The sequence below is a fragment of the Octopus sinensis genome, linkage group LG11 (assembly GCF_006345805.1).
Source record: "Octopus sinensis linkage group LG11, ASM634580v1, whole genome shotgun sequence".
NCBI lineage: Eukaryota > Metazoa > Mollusca > Cephalopoda > Octopoda > Octopodidae > Octopus > Octopus sinensis.
In genome coordinates this window covers 36,266,522-36,278,804 of record NC_043007.1, presented here as the reverse complement: position 1 = coordinate 36,278,804, position 12,283 = coordinate 36,266,522, and the positions used below count along the sequence as shown (strand labels likewise).

At 43.5% G+C, this 12,283-nt stretch overlaps 1 protein-coding gene across 1 annotated transcript in view; it reads right to left on the bottom strand.

Annotated features, from left to right (window-relative positions):
* The window catches only part of LOC115217423, a 74,111-nt gene extending 63,054 nt beyond the window's left edge, over positions 1-11,057 (bottom strand). Inside the window, exon 1 of the mRNA XM_029787121.2 lies at positions 10,406-11,057. Within this exon, the coding sequence (XP_029642981.1) occupies positions 10,406-10,906 (501 nt within the window). The 5' untranslated portion in view covers positions 10,907-11,057. The remainder of the gene's footprint in view (positions 1-10,405) is intronic.
* Between the last annotated feature and the right edge of the window lie 1,226 nt (positions 11,058-12,283).

Here is a 12,283-nt window from a genome sequence, read left to right as displayed (position 1 = left end):
TGAAACTAATAATGATGATAACGAAGTTGAATTTTAGCGATGGATATTAATTAATTAATGGTGACAATGATGAAAAAAAAAAGATGAGAGTGATTATCGCTAATGATGATGATAATGTTAATAATTATGACGAAGAAGAAAGATCATGATAATGATGACGACGACGACGGCGGTGACAACGATAATGATGATGATGATGATGATGATGATGATGATGATGATGATGACGATGGTGGTGATGATGATGATGATGATGATGATGATGATGATGATGATGATGATGATGATGGTGGTGGTGATGATGATGATGATGGTAGATACTTTACCGATTGTTAATCCCTCATCGCATCCATCCTATCATCAAACCCAAGTTAGGCAATTTGGAAGAATGTTGAGAAAAATAAACAGGGCGTCGTTCTAATGACAAGAGAGGAGGAAAGGGGTATGGGGGGGGCTGTTGTGGTGATGGTGGTGGTGGTGGTGGTAGTGGTGGGGGTTCTGGGTGGGAGTTGTTGAGGCCAGTGTAAATGAAGGCGTATTTGATAGTGTTATGATTTATAAATGATGATGATGATGATGATGACGACGATGATGATGATGGCGGCCACGACGACGACGACGACGGCGCCGATGGTAGCAGCAGAGGTAGTGGTGGTCGTGGTAGTGATGACGATGAAGAGGAAGAAGACGAAGAAGAGGAGGCGAACGGTGGTGGTGACAACAATAGTGATGACGATGATGATGACGACGACGACGACGACGATGATGATGATAATGATGATGATGATGATGATGATGATGATGATGATGATGATGATGATCCATAAGGTGAAAGACTGGGGGATGAGCAGACAAAGAGGAGGGTGGAGAAAGGGTAGAAGGTTGAGGATGAGGAGAAGAAAGAGGAGTTGAAAAAATGACGATGAAGTGTTATTTAAGCAGTGGTTGTTATGGCGGTTGCTATGGTGATTGTTATGATGGTTGTTGTGGTGATTGCAGTTGGTGTGGATTATGGTGTTAAGGTGGTTGTGGAATAATGATGATGCTTGTGGTGGTGTTGATGATGATGATGATGATGATGGACAATACTTGCTTAAAGTTTTCTCCACTGAAATGCTCTCCCTCACCCTCAGACCAGTGTTTACCTGCATTCCCACCCGCCACCTTTACCGGTACCCCCTCCATCCCCTTAAGAAAAAATGTAGTTCTTGTATCCCTTACAATTCGTTACCCAATACCAAAAGCCTTTTATTAAGTTAGAACATTCTAAGTCGTTTCTGGGTCAAGCTTAAAACTATGCACCAACCCTTTATCAGTATGCTGACCAAGATGGAGGCGCAATGGCCCAGTGGTTAGAGCAGCGGACGCGCGGTCGTAGGATCGCGGTTTCAATTCCCAGACCGGGCGTTGTGAGTGTTTATTGAGCGAAAACACCTAAAAGCTCCACGAGGCTCCGGCAGGGGATTGTGGTGATCGCTGCTGTACTCTTTCACACAACTTTCTCTCACTCTTACTCCTGTTTCTCTGTTGTACCTGTATTTCAAAGGGCCGGCCTTGTCACTCTCTGTGTCACGCTGAATATCCCCGAGAACTACGTTAAGGGTACACGTGTCTGTGGAGTGCTCAGCCACTTACACGTTAATTTCACGAGCAGGCTGTTCCGTTGATCGGATCAACCGGAACCCTCGTCGTCGTAACCGACGGAGTGCTTCCATGCTGACCAAGGCAAGGGTTTCGTGGAAGCCATTCTAGCGGTTATACACCATTTACAAGGAAATAATTATTCTTAAATTTTGGGTCAAGGTCAGCTGTTTGAGCGGGGGGGGGCAAGTTGGTTACACCGAGTCCAGTGCTCAGCTAGTCGATATCTTTCCTTCCCTGAGCGTCTGCTAATACTTTGCATGTACCACGTGCTCACGTTGTTTTTTTTCATCAATTTTTGGGGAGCGGAGTGGGTGAGACAATCATATCTTTTTCTACTCTAGGCACAACGCCCGAAATTTTGGGGGAGGGAGCCAATCGATTAGATCGACCCCAGTATGCAACTGGTACTTAATTTATCGACCCCGAAAGGATGAAAAGCAAAGTCGAACCCAGCAGAATTTGATCTCAGAACATAACGACGGACGAAATACTGCTAAGCATTTCGTCCAGCGTGCTAATGGTTCTGCCAGCTCGCAGAACTGAAAGAATTGAACTGGGCCCTTCTTTTATCGACTCCGAAAGGATTAAGGGAAAAGATGGCTTCGCCGAAATTTCAACTCGAAACGTGAAGAATCTGAAGAAATGCAGCTACGTATTTTGTTCCCCGCACAAACACTTCTTATTTCTTTATTGCCTACAAGGAGCTAAACATAGAAGGGACAAACAAGGACAGACAAACGGATTGAGTCGATTATATCAACCCCAGTGCGTAACTGGTACTTATTTAATCGACCCCGAAAGGATGAAAGGCAAAGCCGACCTAGGCGGAATTTGAACTCAGAACGTAGCGGCAGACGAAATACCTATTTCTTTATTACCCACAAGGGGCTAAACATAGAAAGGACAAACAAGGACAGACAAACGGATTAAGTCGATTATATCAACCCCAGTGCGTAACTGGTACTTATTTAATCGACCCCGAAAGGATGAAAAGCAAAGCCGACCTCGGCGGAATTTGAACTCAGAACGTAGCGGCAGACGAAATACCTATTTCTTTATTACCCACAAGGGGCTAAACATAGAAAGGACAAGCAATGACAGACAAAGGTATTAAGTCGATTACATCGACCCCAGTGCGCAACTGGTACTTAATTTATCGACCCCGAAAGGATGAAAGGCAAAGTCGACCTCGGCGGAATTTGAACTCAGAACGTAACGGCAGACGAAATACAGCTAAGCATTTCGCCCGGCATGCTAACGATTCTGCCAGCTTGCCGCCTTTCAGTCTTCTGCCATCTTGCCGCCTTTAATAATATTTAATTTATGTACAAGGCCACCTATTTTTAAGGCGAGGAAGTATACCATCAGCATCAATACTTGACTGGTGCAAAAGAATGATAGTTGGAACTGAATGAGACACGGCAAGCGACTGAACATAGGAGGAAAGAAACTCGGTATAAAAAGGTTATGTGGCGGGTCTACGCGACTAAGCAATGAGCTCACTCAAAAGTTTCGAGTTCAATCTCCACTGAAGGTGGCATTTAAGTAAGGAGGAGGAAGCACTCCGTCGGTTACGACGACGAGGGTTCCGGTTGATCCGAATCAACGGAACAGCCTGCTCGTGAAATTAACGTGTAAGTGGCTGAGCACTCCACAGACATGTGTACCCTTAACGTAGTTCTCGGGGATATTCAGCGTGACACAGAGAGTGACAAGGCCGGCCCTTTGAAATACAGGTACAAACAGAAACAGGAAGTAAGAGTGAGAGAAAGTTGTGGTGAAAGAGTACAGCAGGGATCACCACCATCCCCTGCCGGAGCCTCGTGGAGCTTTAGGTGTTTTCGCTCAATAAACACTCACAACGCCCAGTCTGGGAATCGAAACCGCGATCCTATGACTGCGAGTCCGCTGCCCTAACCACTGGGCCATTGCGCCTCCACTATGTGGTAGGTCTACGCGACTAAGCAATGAGCTCACTCAAAAGTTTCGAGTTCAATCTCCACTGAAGGTGGCATTTAAATAACAGCAAGAGGACTACCTAATGGGCCCCGGTTCCCTTTGAGTGTCAGGAACTAACTGGCGGAAAAATTTGCTTGACGGGAATTCTTCTTCTGGAGATTTCTCCTGTCGTCTGCTTTGACCCGTGGCGAGTTTCCGTTTGCGCATCGTCAACGACCATAACGGCACAGGCATCATTAACACCGCCAACAACATTAATAGCACTGACGACAACAACAACACCATCAACAAGAGCATCAACTTCGTCAAGTATAACAATAGCAACGTCATCATCACACCACTATCAACACCATCATCAACAACATCAATATCGTTATCATCATCATCATCATTGTTCGACCGTGGTCGAGACAATGGAATTTACCATGCTACGCCAGACTTCACAGTCCATCATAGCATTACGGAGGTCCTGTTGCTGGATGCCTGTATCCCTGGAGATTACATCAGGGTAGGAGAGTGTGCGCCCTCTGGTATTGCGAGTAGATGGCTTCCAGAGGAGAAGAGTAGAAATTACTTCTTTTTCAGCTCTACAACAATGTCCAGCAAACTGGACGCTCCTACCTTTCACAAGAGATGACACAGGTGGTAGTTTCCCATATATTTGCATTTTGGTTGGATGGCGCTTCCACGAGAGGTTTTGAGCTCTCATAAGCAGGCGAGTTAGGTTCCATCCAACCGCCTCTCAAGCTTCTTTGATAACGTCCAGGTTTCTGAGCCATATAGTAGAATTGATATAGTAGAAACTGATATCGTAATCAACAACATCAAGATCATCATCAACAACAACAACAATAAACATAACCACCACACTAACACCATTAATCACAATATAATTACCACCACCACCACCACCACCACAACCAGCAGCAACAACTACAAGTACTCTTTTACTTGTTTCAGTCATTTGACAGCGGCCATGCTGGAGCACCCCCTTTAGTCGAGCAAATCGACCCCAAGACTTATTCTTTGGAAGCCTTGTACTTATTCTATCGGTCTCTTTCGCCGAACCGCTAACTTACGGGGACGTAAACACACCAGCATTGGTTGTCAAGCGATGTTGGGGGGACAGACACAGATACACAAACACACCCACATATATATACATATACATATATACGACGGGCTTCTTTCACTTTCCGTCAACCAAATCGACTCACAAGGCTTTGGTCGGTCCGAGGCTATAGTAAAAGACAGTTGCCCAAAGTGCCACGTAGTGGGACTGAACCCGGAACCATGTGGTTGGTAAGCAAGCGACTTACCCTTAACGTAGTTCTCGGGGATATTCAGCGTGACACAGAGAGTGACAAGGCCGGCCCTTTGAAATACAGGTACAACAGAAACAGGAAGTAAGAGTGAGAGAAAGTTATGGTGAAAGGGTACAGCAGGGATCACCACCATCCCCTGCCGGAGCCTCGTGGAGCTTTAGGTGTTTTCGCTCAATAAACACTCACAACGCCCGGTCTGGGAATCGAAACCGCGATCCTATGACCGCGAGTCCGCTGCCCTAACCACTGGGCCATTGCGCCTCCACTTCCCGTTGCTAATAACGAATATATTGTAATATTTTAGCCTAAGTGAACGTGCAGTTGAGTGGCAGAAACGGAAGAGTGCAGCTTAAAAAAAAAAATAAGGGCTTGCAGTAATTATACATATGTGTGAATGTGTATGTATATATATGTGTGTGTGTGTGTGTGTGTGTGTGTGTGTATAAACAGCGACTTCTGCGTCGCCAATACAACAACAATAAGAACTACAAATATCAGTAGACCACTCCATCATCAATTGTTTTAGGTGCCTGTGTAGTTGCGAGCAGATATGAACAGACAACCTCTCGGCCCTCCCACCTTTGATCCAGCGATTTCAAAGGCGGGAAGGTGATGAAGGTGTCTCCGACGTTGCAACAGCTGGCAGTTTGAGAAGGCTACACCAGCACAAAGCTGGTACTGATTTCGGCTAAGTAGGTTTGAGTAGTGTGAAATTAAGTGCCTTGCACAAGGGGAAGGCTCAATGTCACACTCGGTCTAGGATTCGAACTTACGACCTAATGGTCTTCAGTCAAACACCCTAACCATTTGGCCACGTGCCCTCATAAATGCTAGAATAGTTGTCAAATAAATCTACTTGTTTTTAACACAGATACAAGGATCACAAATTTATGAAACATGGAGATGAAACGTGAGGATTATTCCGGCGTGACGCGAACTCGGAGCATGAAGGAACACAACTAAATACCGCTACTTCTTTTGTCCGCAACTTTACCGATTCTACTATTCACTGCTTTTGCTTAAGACAAGGGGTCAGTAGTGATTCTCAGGAGTCGATATAGCTGTAGAAGGATTTTGAGCATTAAAGGTGCTGAATTATTATTATCAATAATATGACAATTTTTATTTCGTTTTTGTATTTGGCTTGCAACATTTTTGACGTTAATTTGTGTTGAAACATATTTCATTGTGTCTTGGGAGGGTCATTACGCCAATAATAACACATGCGCAGGCTCAATTTGGTTGAATATCTAACTATTTGATTGTTTATTTAATGTGCTTGTTAAACGATCAATCGGTTATTTGTTTTTTCCGCTAAAGTTCTTTCGCTGCTGTTCGCAACCATTCCAGTGACCCGTGAATCACTCTGCGTTCCAAGGTCTGATTGTTTATTTAACCAACACGTTAAACAAACGATCGATTATTCATTTAGTTGATTTGACATTTAACCAATTGATTAACAATAAAGAAGTGGAATTGAACCTGGGCATGTGTTGTTAAGGCGGCGAGTTGGCAGAAACGTTAGCACGCCAGGCAAAAATGCGTAGCCGTATTTCGTCTGCAGTTACGTTCTGAGTTCAGATTCCGCCGGGGTCGACTTTGCCTTTCATACTTTCGGGGTCGATGAAATAAGTACCAGTTACGCACTAGGGTCGATATAATCGACTTAATCCGTTTGTCTGTCCTTGTTTGTCCCCTCTGTGTTTAGCCCCTTGTGGGTAGTAAAGAAATAGGTATTTCGCCCGTCGCTACGTTCTGAGTTCAAATTCCTCCGAGGTTGACTTTGCCTTTTATCCTTTCGGGGTCGATGAAATAAGTACCACTGAAACACTGGGGTCGACGTAATCGACTGGTCCCGTCCCTACACATTCCAGGCTCTGTGCCTTTAGTAGAAAAGATTATTATTGACATAATGGCTCTCCCAAGACAACAAAGAGACAATTTCTATTGTACTTTAATTTATTTCATTAACTCTTTTACTCTCTTTTACTTGTTTCAGTCATTTGACTGCGGCCATGCTGGAGCACCGCCTTTAGTAGAGCAAATCGGCCCCGGGACTTATTCTTTGTAAGCCTAGTACTTATTCTATAGGTCTCTTTTGCCGAACCGCTAGGTGACGGGGACGTAAACACACCAGCATCGGTTGTCAAGCAATGCTAGGGGGACAAACACAGACACACAGACATATACACACACACTTATAATATATATATATACATATATACGACAGGCTTCTTTCAGTTTCCGTCTACCAAATCCACTCACAAGGCATTGGTCGGCCCGGGGCTATAGCAGAAGACACTTGCCCAAGATGCCACGCAGTGGGACTGAACCCGGAACCATGTGGTTGGTTAGCAAGCTACTTACCACACAGCCACTCCTGCGCCTAAGTATTTTTATCAAATTTCTTTTCAATATTTCTTATTTAAAAGCTATAATGATGCAAAAGAACGAAGGGATTATTGTTTTTAAATCAAGAGTCTTCTTTCTTTTTTTATTAATTGTAGTTTTTAATTTTATTTTAGAAATTCACGTGATTTCAGAGGGGCCAGTTATCAAGAAATAAGTTATCAAGAAATTCCACGAAGGGGTCAATGCCATAAGAAGTTGGTCGACTCCTGGTTTAAAACATTGTTTATAGTTAATTTTTGTTTGTTTGTTTGTTTGTTTGTTGGTTGTTGTTTTGCTTAATTTCTTCTGATAATAACTTTAAAAACGTAAGGAGAATGAACAGGATTTCACTAAACTCCCTTGTGTCTCTTTGCATTCTCAGTTTTCACACAGTGGTGAGAAGAATAAGAAATGACAGCGAATACGAACCAAGAGAGAGAGAGAGAGAGAGAGAGAGAGAGAGAGAGAGAGAGAGGAGAGAGAGAGAGAGTAAGACTGAACGTAAAATAATTAAAAAAATTAACTAAAATAAGGAAAAAGAGTTAAGGAAAGGATCAGAGTAGTAGTTCCCAACCGGGATCCATATGACTCCAAGAGGTTCATATAAGATTTTGTGGGGTACACGCAAGCAAAACAGTAAATTGGCTGTCTACAGGGTCCATAAAAAGGTGTATACTTCAGACGTATTTCTTGCAAAGAAACAACAAAGTTTCTTTCTCTAAAGCTTGACATAATTCAACATAGTGTGTAAACTCACCTATTTCCGCTTTTATTTGGGTAAGTAAATAAAAACAAAGAAAAAAAACAAACGGCACTCCGTCGGTTACGACTATGAAGGCTCCAGCTGATCTGATTAACGGAAGAGCCTGCTCGTGAAGTTAGCATTCAAGTGGCTGAGCACTCCACAGACACGCACCCTTAACATAGTTCTTTAGGGAGATTCAGCGTGACACAGAATGTGACGAGGCTGGCCCGTTGAAATACAGGTACGATTCACTTTTGCCAGCTGAGTGAACTGGAACAACGAGAAATAAAGTGTCTTGCTTAAGGAGACAACACGCTGCCGGGAATCGAACTCATGACCTTACGATCGTGACCCGAATACTCGAACCACTAAGCCATGCACCTTCACTAAGATGGGCTATATCTTCCTTTTGAAGTTAATATTTGTTGACGGAAAAGGCGGCGAGCTGGCAGAATCGTTAGCACACCGGCCGAAATGCAAAGCAATATTTCGTCTGTCTCTATGATCTGAGTTCAAACTCCGCCGAGGTCGACTTTGCCTTTCATTCTTTCGGGGTCGATAAATTAAGTACCAGTTACGTACTGGGGTCGATGTAATCGACTTAATCCGTTTGTCTGTCCTTGTTTGTCCCCTTGATGTTTAGCCCCTTGAGGGTAGTAAAGAAATAAGAAACGTTAGCACATCGGGAGAAATTCTTAGTGGTATTTCGTCTGCCTTTACGTTCTGAGTTCAAATTCCGCCGAGGTCGACTTTGCCTTTTATTCTTTCGGGGTCAATAAATTATGTATCAGTTGCATACAGGGGTCGATCTAATCGACTGGCCCCCTCCCCCCAAATTTCGGGCCTTGTGCCTAGAGTAGTAAAGAATATTCGTTCAGGGGGATATTTGTCTGGAAGAGAATTTCATTGAATTGTAAAGTGATGAAATATTTCAAGCAGGAATTAAAGATGTGAAGCATAATGTATAGAAAAGTAATGACACTGCATATATGTGTGTGTGTATGTGTGTGTGTGTGTGTCCATATCTCTGGGAGAAAGCGCAGAGAAGCATTACTGGTTTTCCTTCATCTTATTTGATTGCGGCCATGCTGGAGCACCGCCTTTATTCGAACAACTCGATCCCACGACTTATTCTTCGTAAGCCTATCGGTCTCTTTTGCTGAACCGCTAAGTTACGTTGACGTAAACACATCAACACCGATTGTCAAGCGATGGCGTGGGGACAAACTGACACACACACACACACATACACACACACACATATATATATATATATATATATATATATATATATATATATATATAATATATATATATATATATATATACAAGCTTCTTTCAGTTTCCGTCAACCAAATCCACTCACAAGGTTTTGGTCGGCCCGAGTCTATAGTAGAAGACACTTGCCCAAGGTGCCACGCAGTGGGACTGAACCCGGAAACATGTGGTTGGTAAGCAAGCTTCCTACCACACAGCCACTCCTGCACCTTGTTGAATTTGGTTTCAGCTGTGTCTTTAACTCACCACCAAAAGCTCGTATCTGACTCAACATTGTACAAATGCTAGTCTTCGATTATCATAGATAACTGTTCATCCAAATATTACAAAACTAACAGAAGAGCATCAACCACAACAAGGCTCGCATTGAATAAAACAGCACTAAGGCAGCATTTTAAATAAATCCGTCCTCATATATCTATGATATATTTTACATATTTCACTGGTGAACATCCATTTTCCATAGAATTTAATTAGTTGCTAGGGTTTATGTGCTATAAGATGGTGTTGTAACTGTTATACGTTTAAATACACAAAATATTTTAACAACTTTTCTATACAAGTCCTAATTATATTTAATTATAAAATATATGATTTTTAAAACCACGAATGGCTATGAGGGTCCATCCGAATAAAATAGGAATCAAAGGAGTTCATAGATAAAAAAAAAAGAAGAAAAAAAAGGTTGAGAACCACTGGACTAAAAGGGGTTCTCAACCGGGGTCCGTATGACCTTTGGAAGTCCATGTAAGAGTTTGTTATTAAAATTTATGCGCGATAAATTGGATGTATTTCTGTTATGTACTAAATATTTTGACATTTTAATACAATTTCTAATAATATATAATTATAAAAATACAACAGGATTGTTTAAACAATGAACGGCTATGGGGGCCGGGTCTAGTAGAGTTAAGACGGGAATCAAAGGGAGTCTGTGGGCAAAAATTTGTTGGGGACCTCTGGAATGGAGAAAGAAAGGAAGAAATTCTTAAAAGCAAGGAATAAGAGAAGGAGGAGAGGGGAGAAGTCAACGGAGAAATTCAAGAGCTGTGAGTTCGCTTACCAGCAAAGGTGGTAGATTGTTGGGCCGGAGATCTTCGAGGTTTTTGTTGGATTCAGTAACGACCGGAAGTATAGTCTCAATGGAAAGTGTCCAAATGGCATAACAGACGACCAGTAGGAAAACCGATAAACTAACGACGGCCAGAGCGTATGTAAAGTTCCTGGAGCTACCTCCACCACCGCCTCCGCCGCTGCGCCTGTTGGTATTGGAGCTGGTAGTAGTGGCTGTGGCGGTGGTGGCGGTTGTGGTGGTGGTGGCGGCGGCAGTGGTGATGGCGGCCTTGTAGTCTGTGTGAGAGTGCGGGCCATATCTCTTGGCCACGCTTTCGTTCTTGTGGCAAGCACTGCTGATCATTGGAGCGACTGTCGCCGGCGGCTTGCCGACCGATACTGGCGTCTTGTCAACATCAGCGGCAGAGCTACTACAGGCGTCGGTCGACTTTAGAAACATTCTTCTTTCGTTCGATAGCAGGCACCGAGCGAAAATTCCAACCACCAGCATCCATCTGCCGCCACCACCACCACCACCACCACCACATCTACCACCATCTTCATCTTTACTATCCTTTCTCCTCACACAAATAGACTCTAGCTGCTTGCTGTTGTTGTTGTTGTTTGTGTTGTGTATAAGACAGAATGTGTGTTTGCTTATGTGGGTGAGTGAATGAATATATATATATTTGTGTGTATGTGTGTATGACTGTATATATATATATATATGTGTGTGTGTGTGTGTGTGTGTGTGTGTGTGTGTATAATGGCGTTATCTTTTCTTTTCTTCCCCCGACAATTCCTCAGACCATCTAAATGTCTCTTCTTTTATCAACTCCTCCCAATGCCTCAACTCTACTTCATCCCTCCCTCCCTCCCTCACCCCACCTCTACCATCTTTCTCACTCTCTGTCTCTCTCGTTCTTTCTTCCTTCTCGTTACCACGCCTTCTGTCTCTCCACATCACCTCTCTTTCTCCCCTCTGTCTGTTTACCTCTCTGTCTATCTTCCTCTCTCTCTCTCTCTCTCTCTCTCTCTATGTATCTCTCTACATGTATCTTCCTTTCTCTCTTTCCCTTGCCATCAGTGATATTCTTACTATTAACTTTACACACTTTCTCATTATTTCTGTCTCTCTCTGTCACTCGCATACGCAATACAAAAACAGGATTTCCTTCTCTTCTGGTTTACATACCCTCACATATTCCCTCTCACACATCCTCTCTTTTACACACACACAAACACACACACACACACATTTACACTTTTCTATCCCCACATTATTGCCACCTGTTTTCTCTCCTAATCTCTCTCTCTCCCTCTTTCTCTGTTTCTCTCTCTCTCTCTCTCTCTCTCTCTCTCTCTAACTCACGAAGTTTTCACACTCAAACCATTCTCTCTCTCCCTCCCTCCCTCTCGCTCTCTCATTTGCTTCTACCTAAAATCTCAACTAGGGTCCATATGGCCCTTGGGAGTCCATATGGCCCTCGGGAGTCCATATGGCCCTTGGGGTGCATATAAGATTTTATTGTTAAACTTTATATGCAATAAATTGGTTATACTGCTACAATGTGTATATAGTGAAGGCGCATGGCTCAGTGGTTTGAGCGTCGAGCTTACGATCGTGAGGTTGTGAGCTCGAATCCCGGACCGGGCTGCGTGTTGTGTTCTTGAGCAAGACACTTTATTTCACGTTGCTCCAGTTCACTCCGCTGTAGAAATGAGTTACGACGTCACGGGTGCCAAGCTGTATCGACCTTAGCCTTTCCCTTGGATAACACTGGTGGCGTGGAGAGGGGAGGCCGGTATGCATGGGCGACTGCTGGTCTTCCGTAAACCACCTTGCCCGGACTTGTAACTAGGAGGGTAACTTTCTAGGTGCCATCCC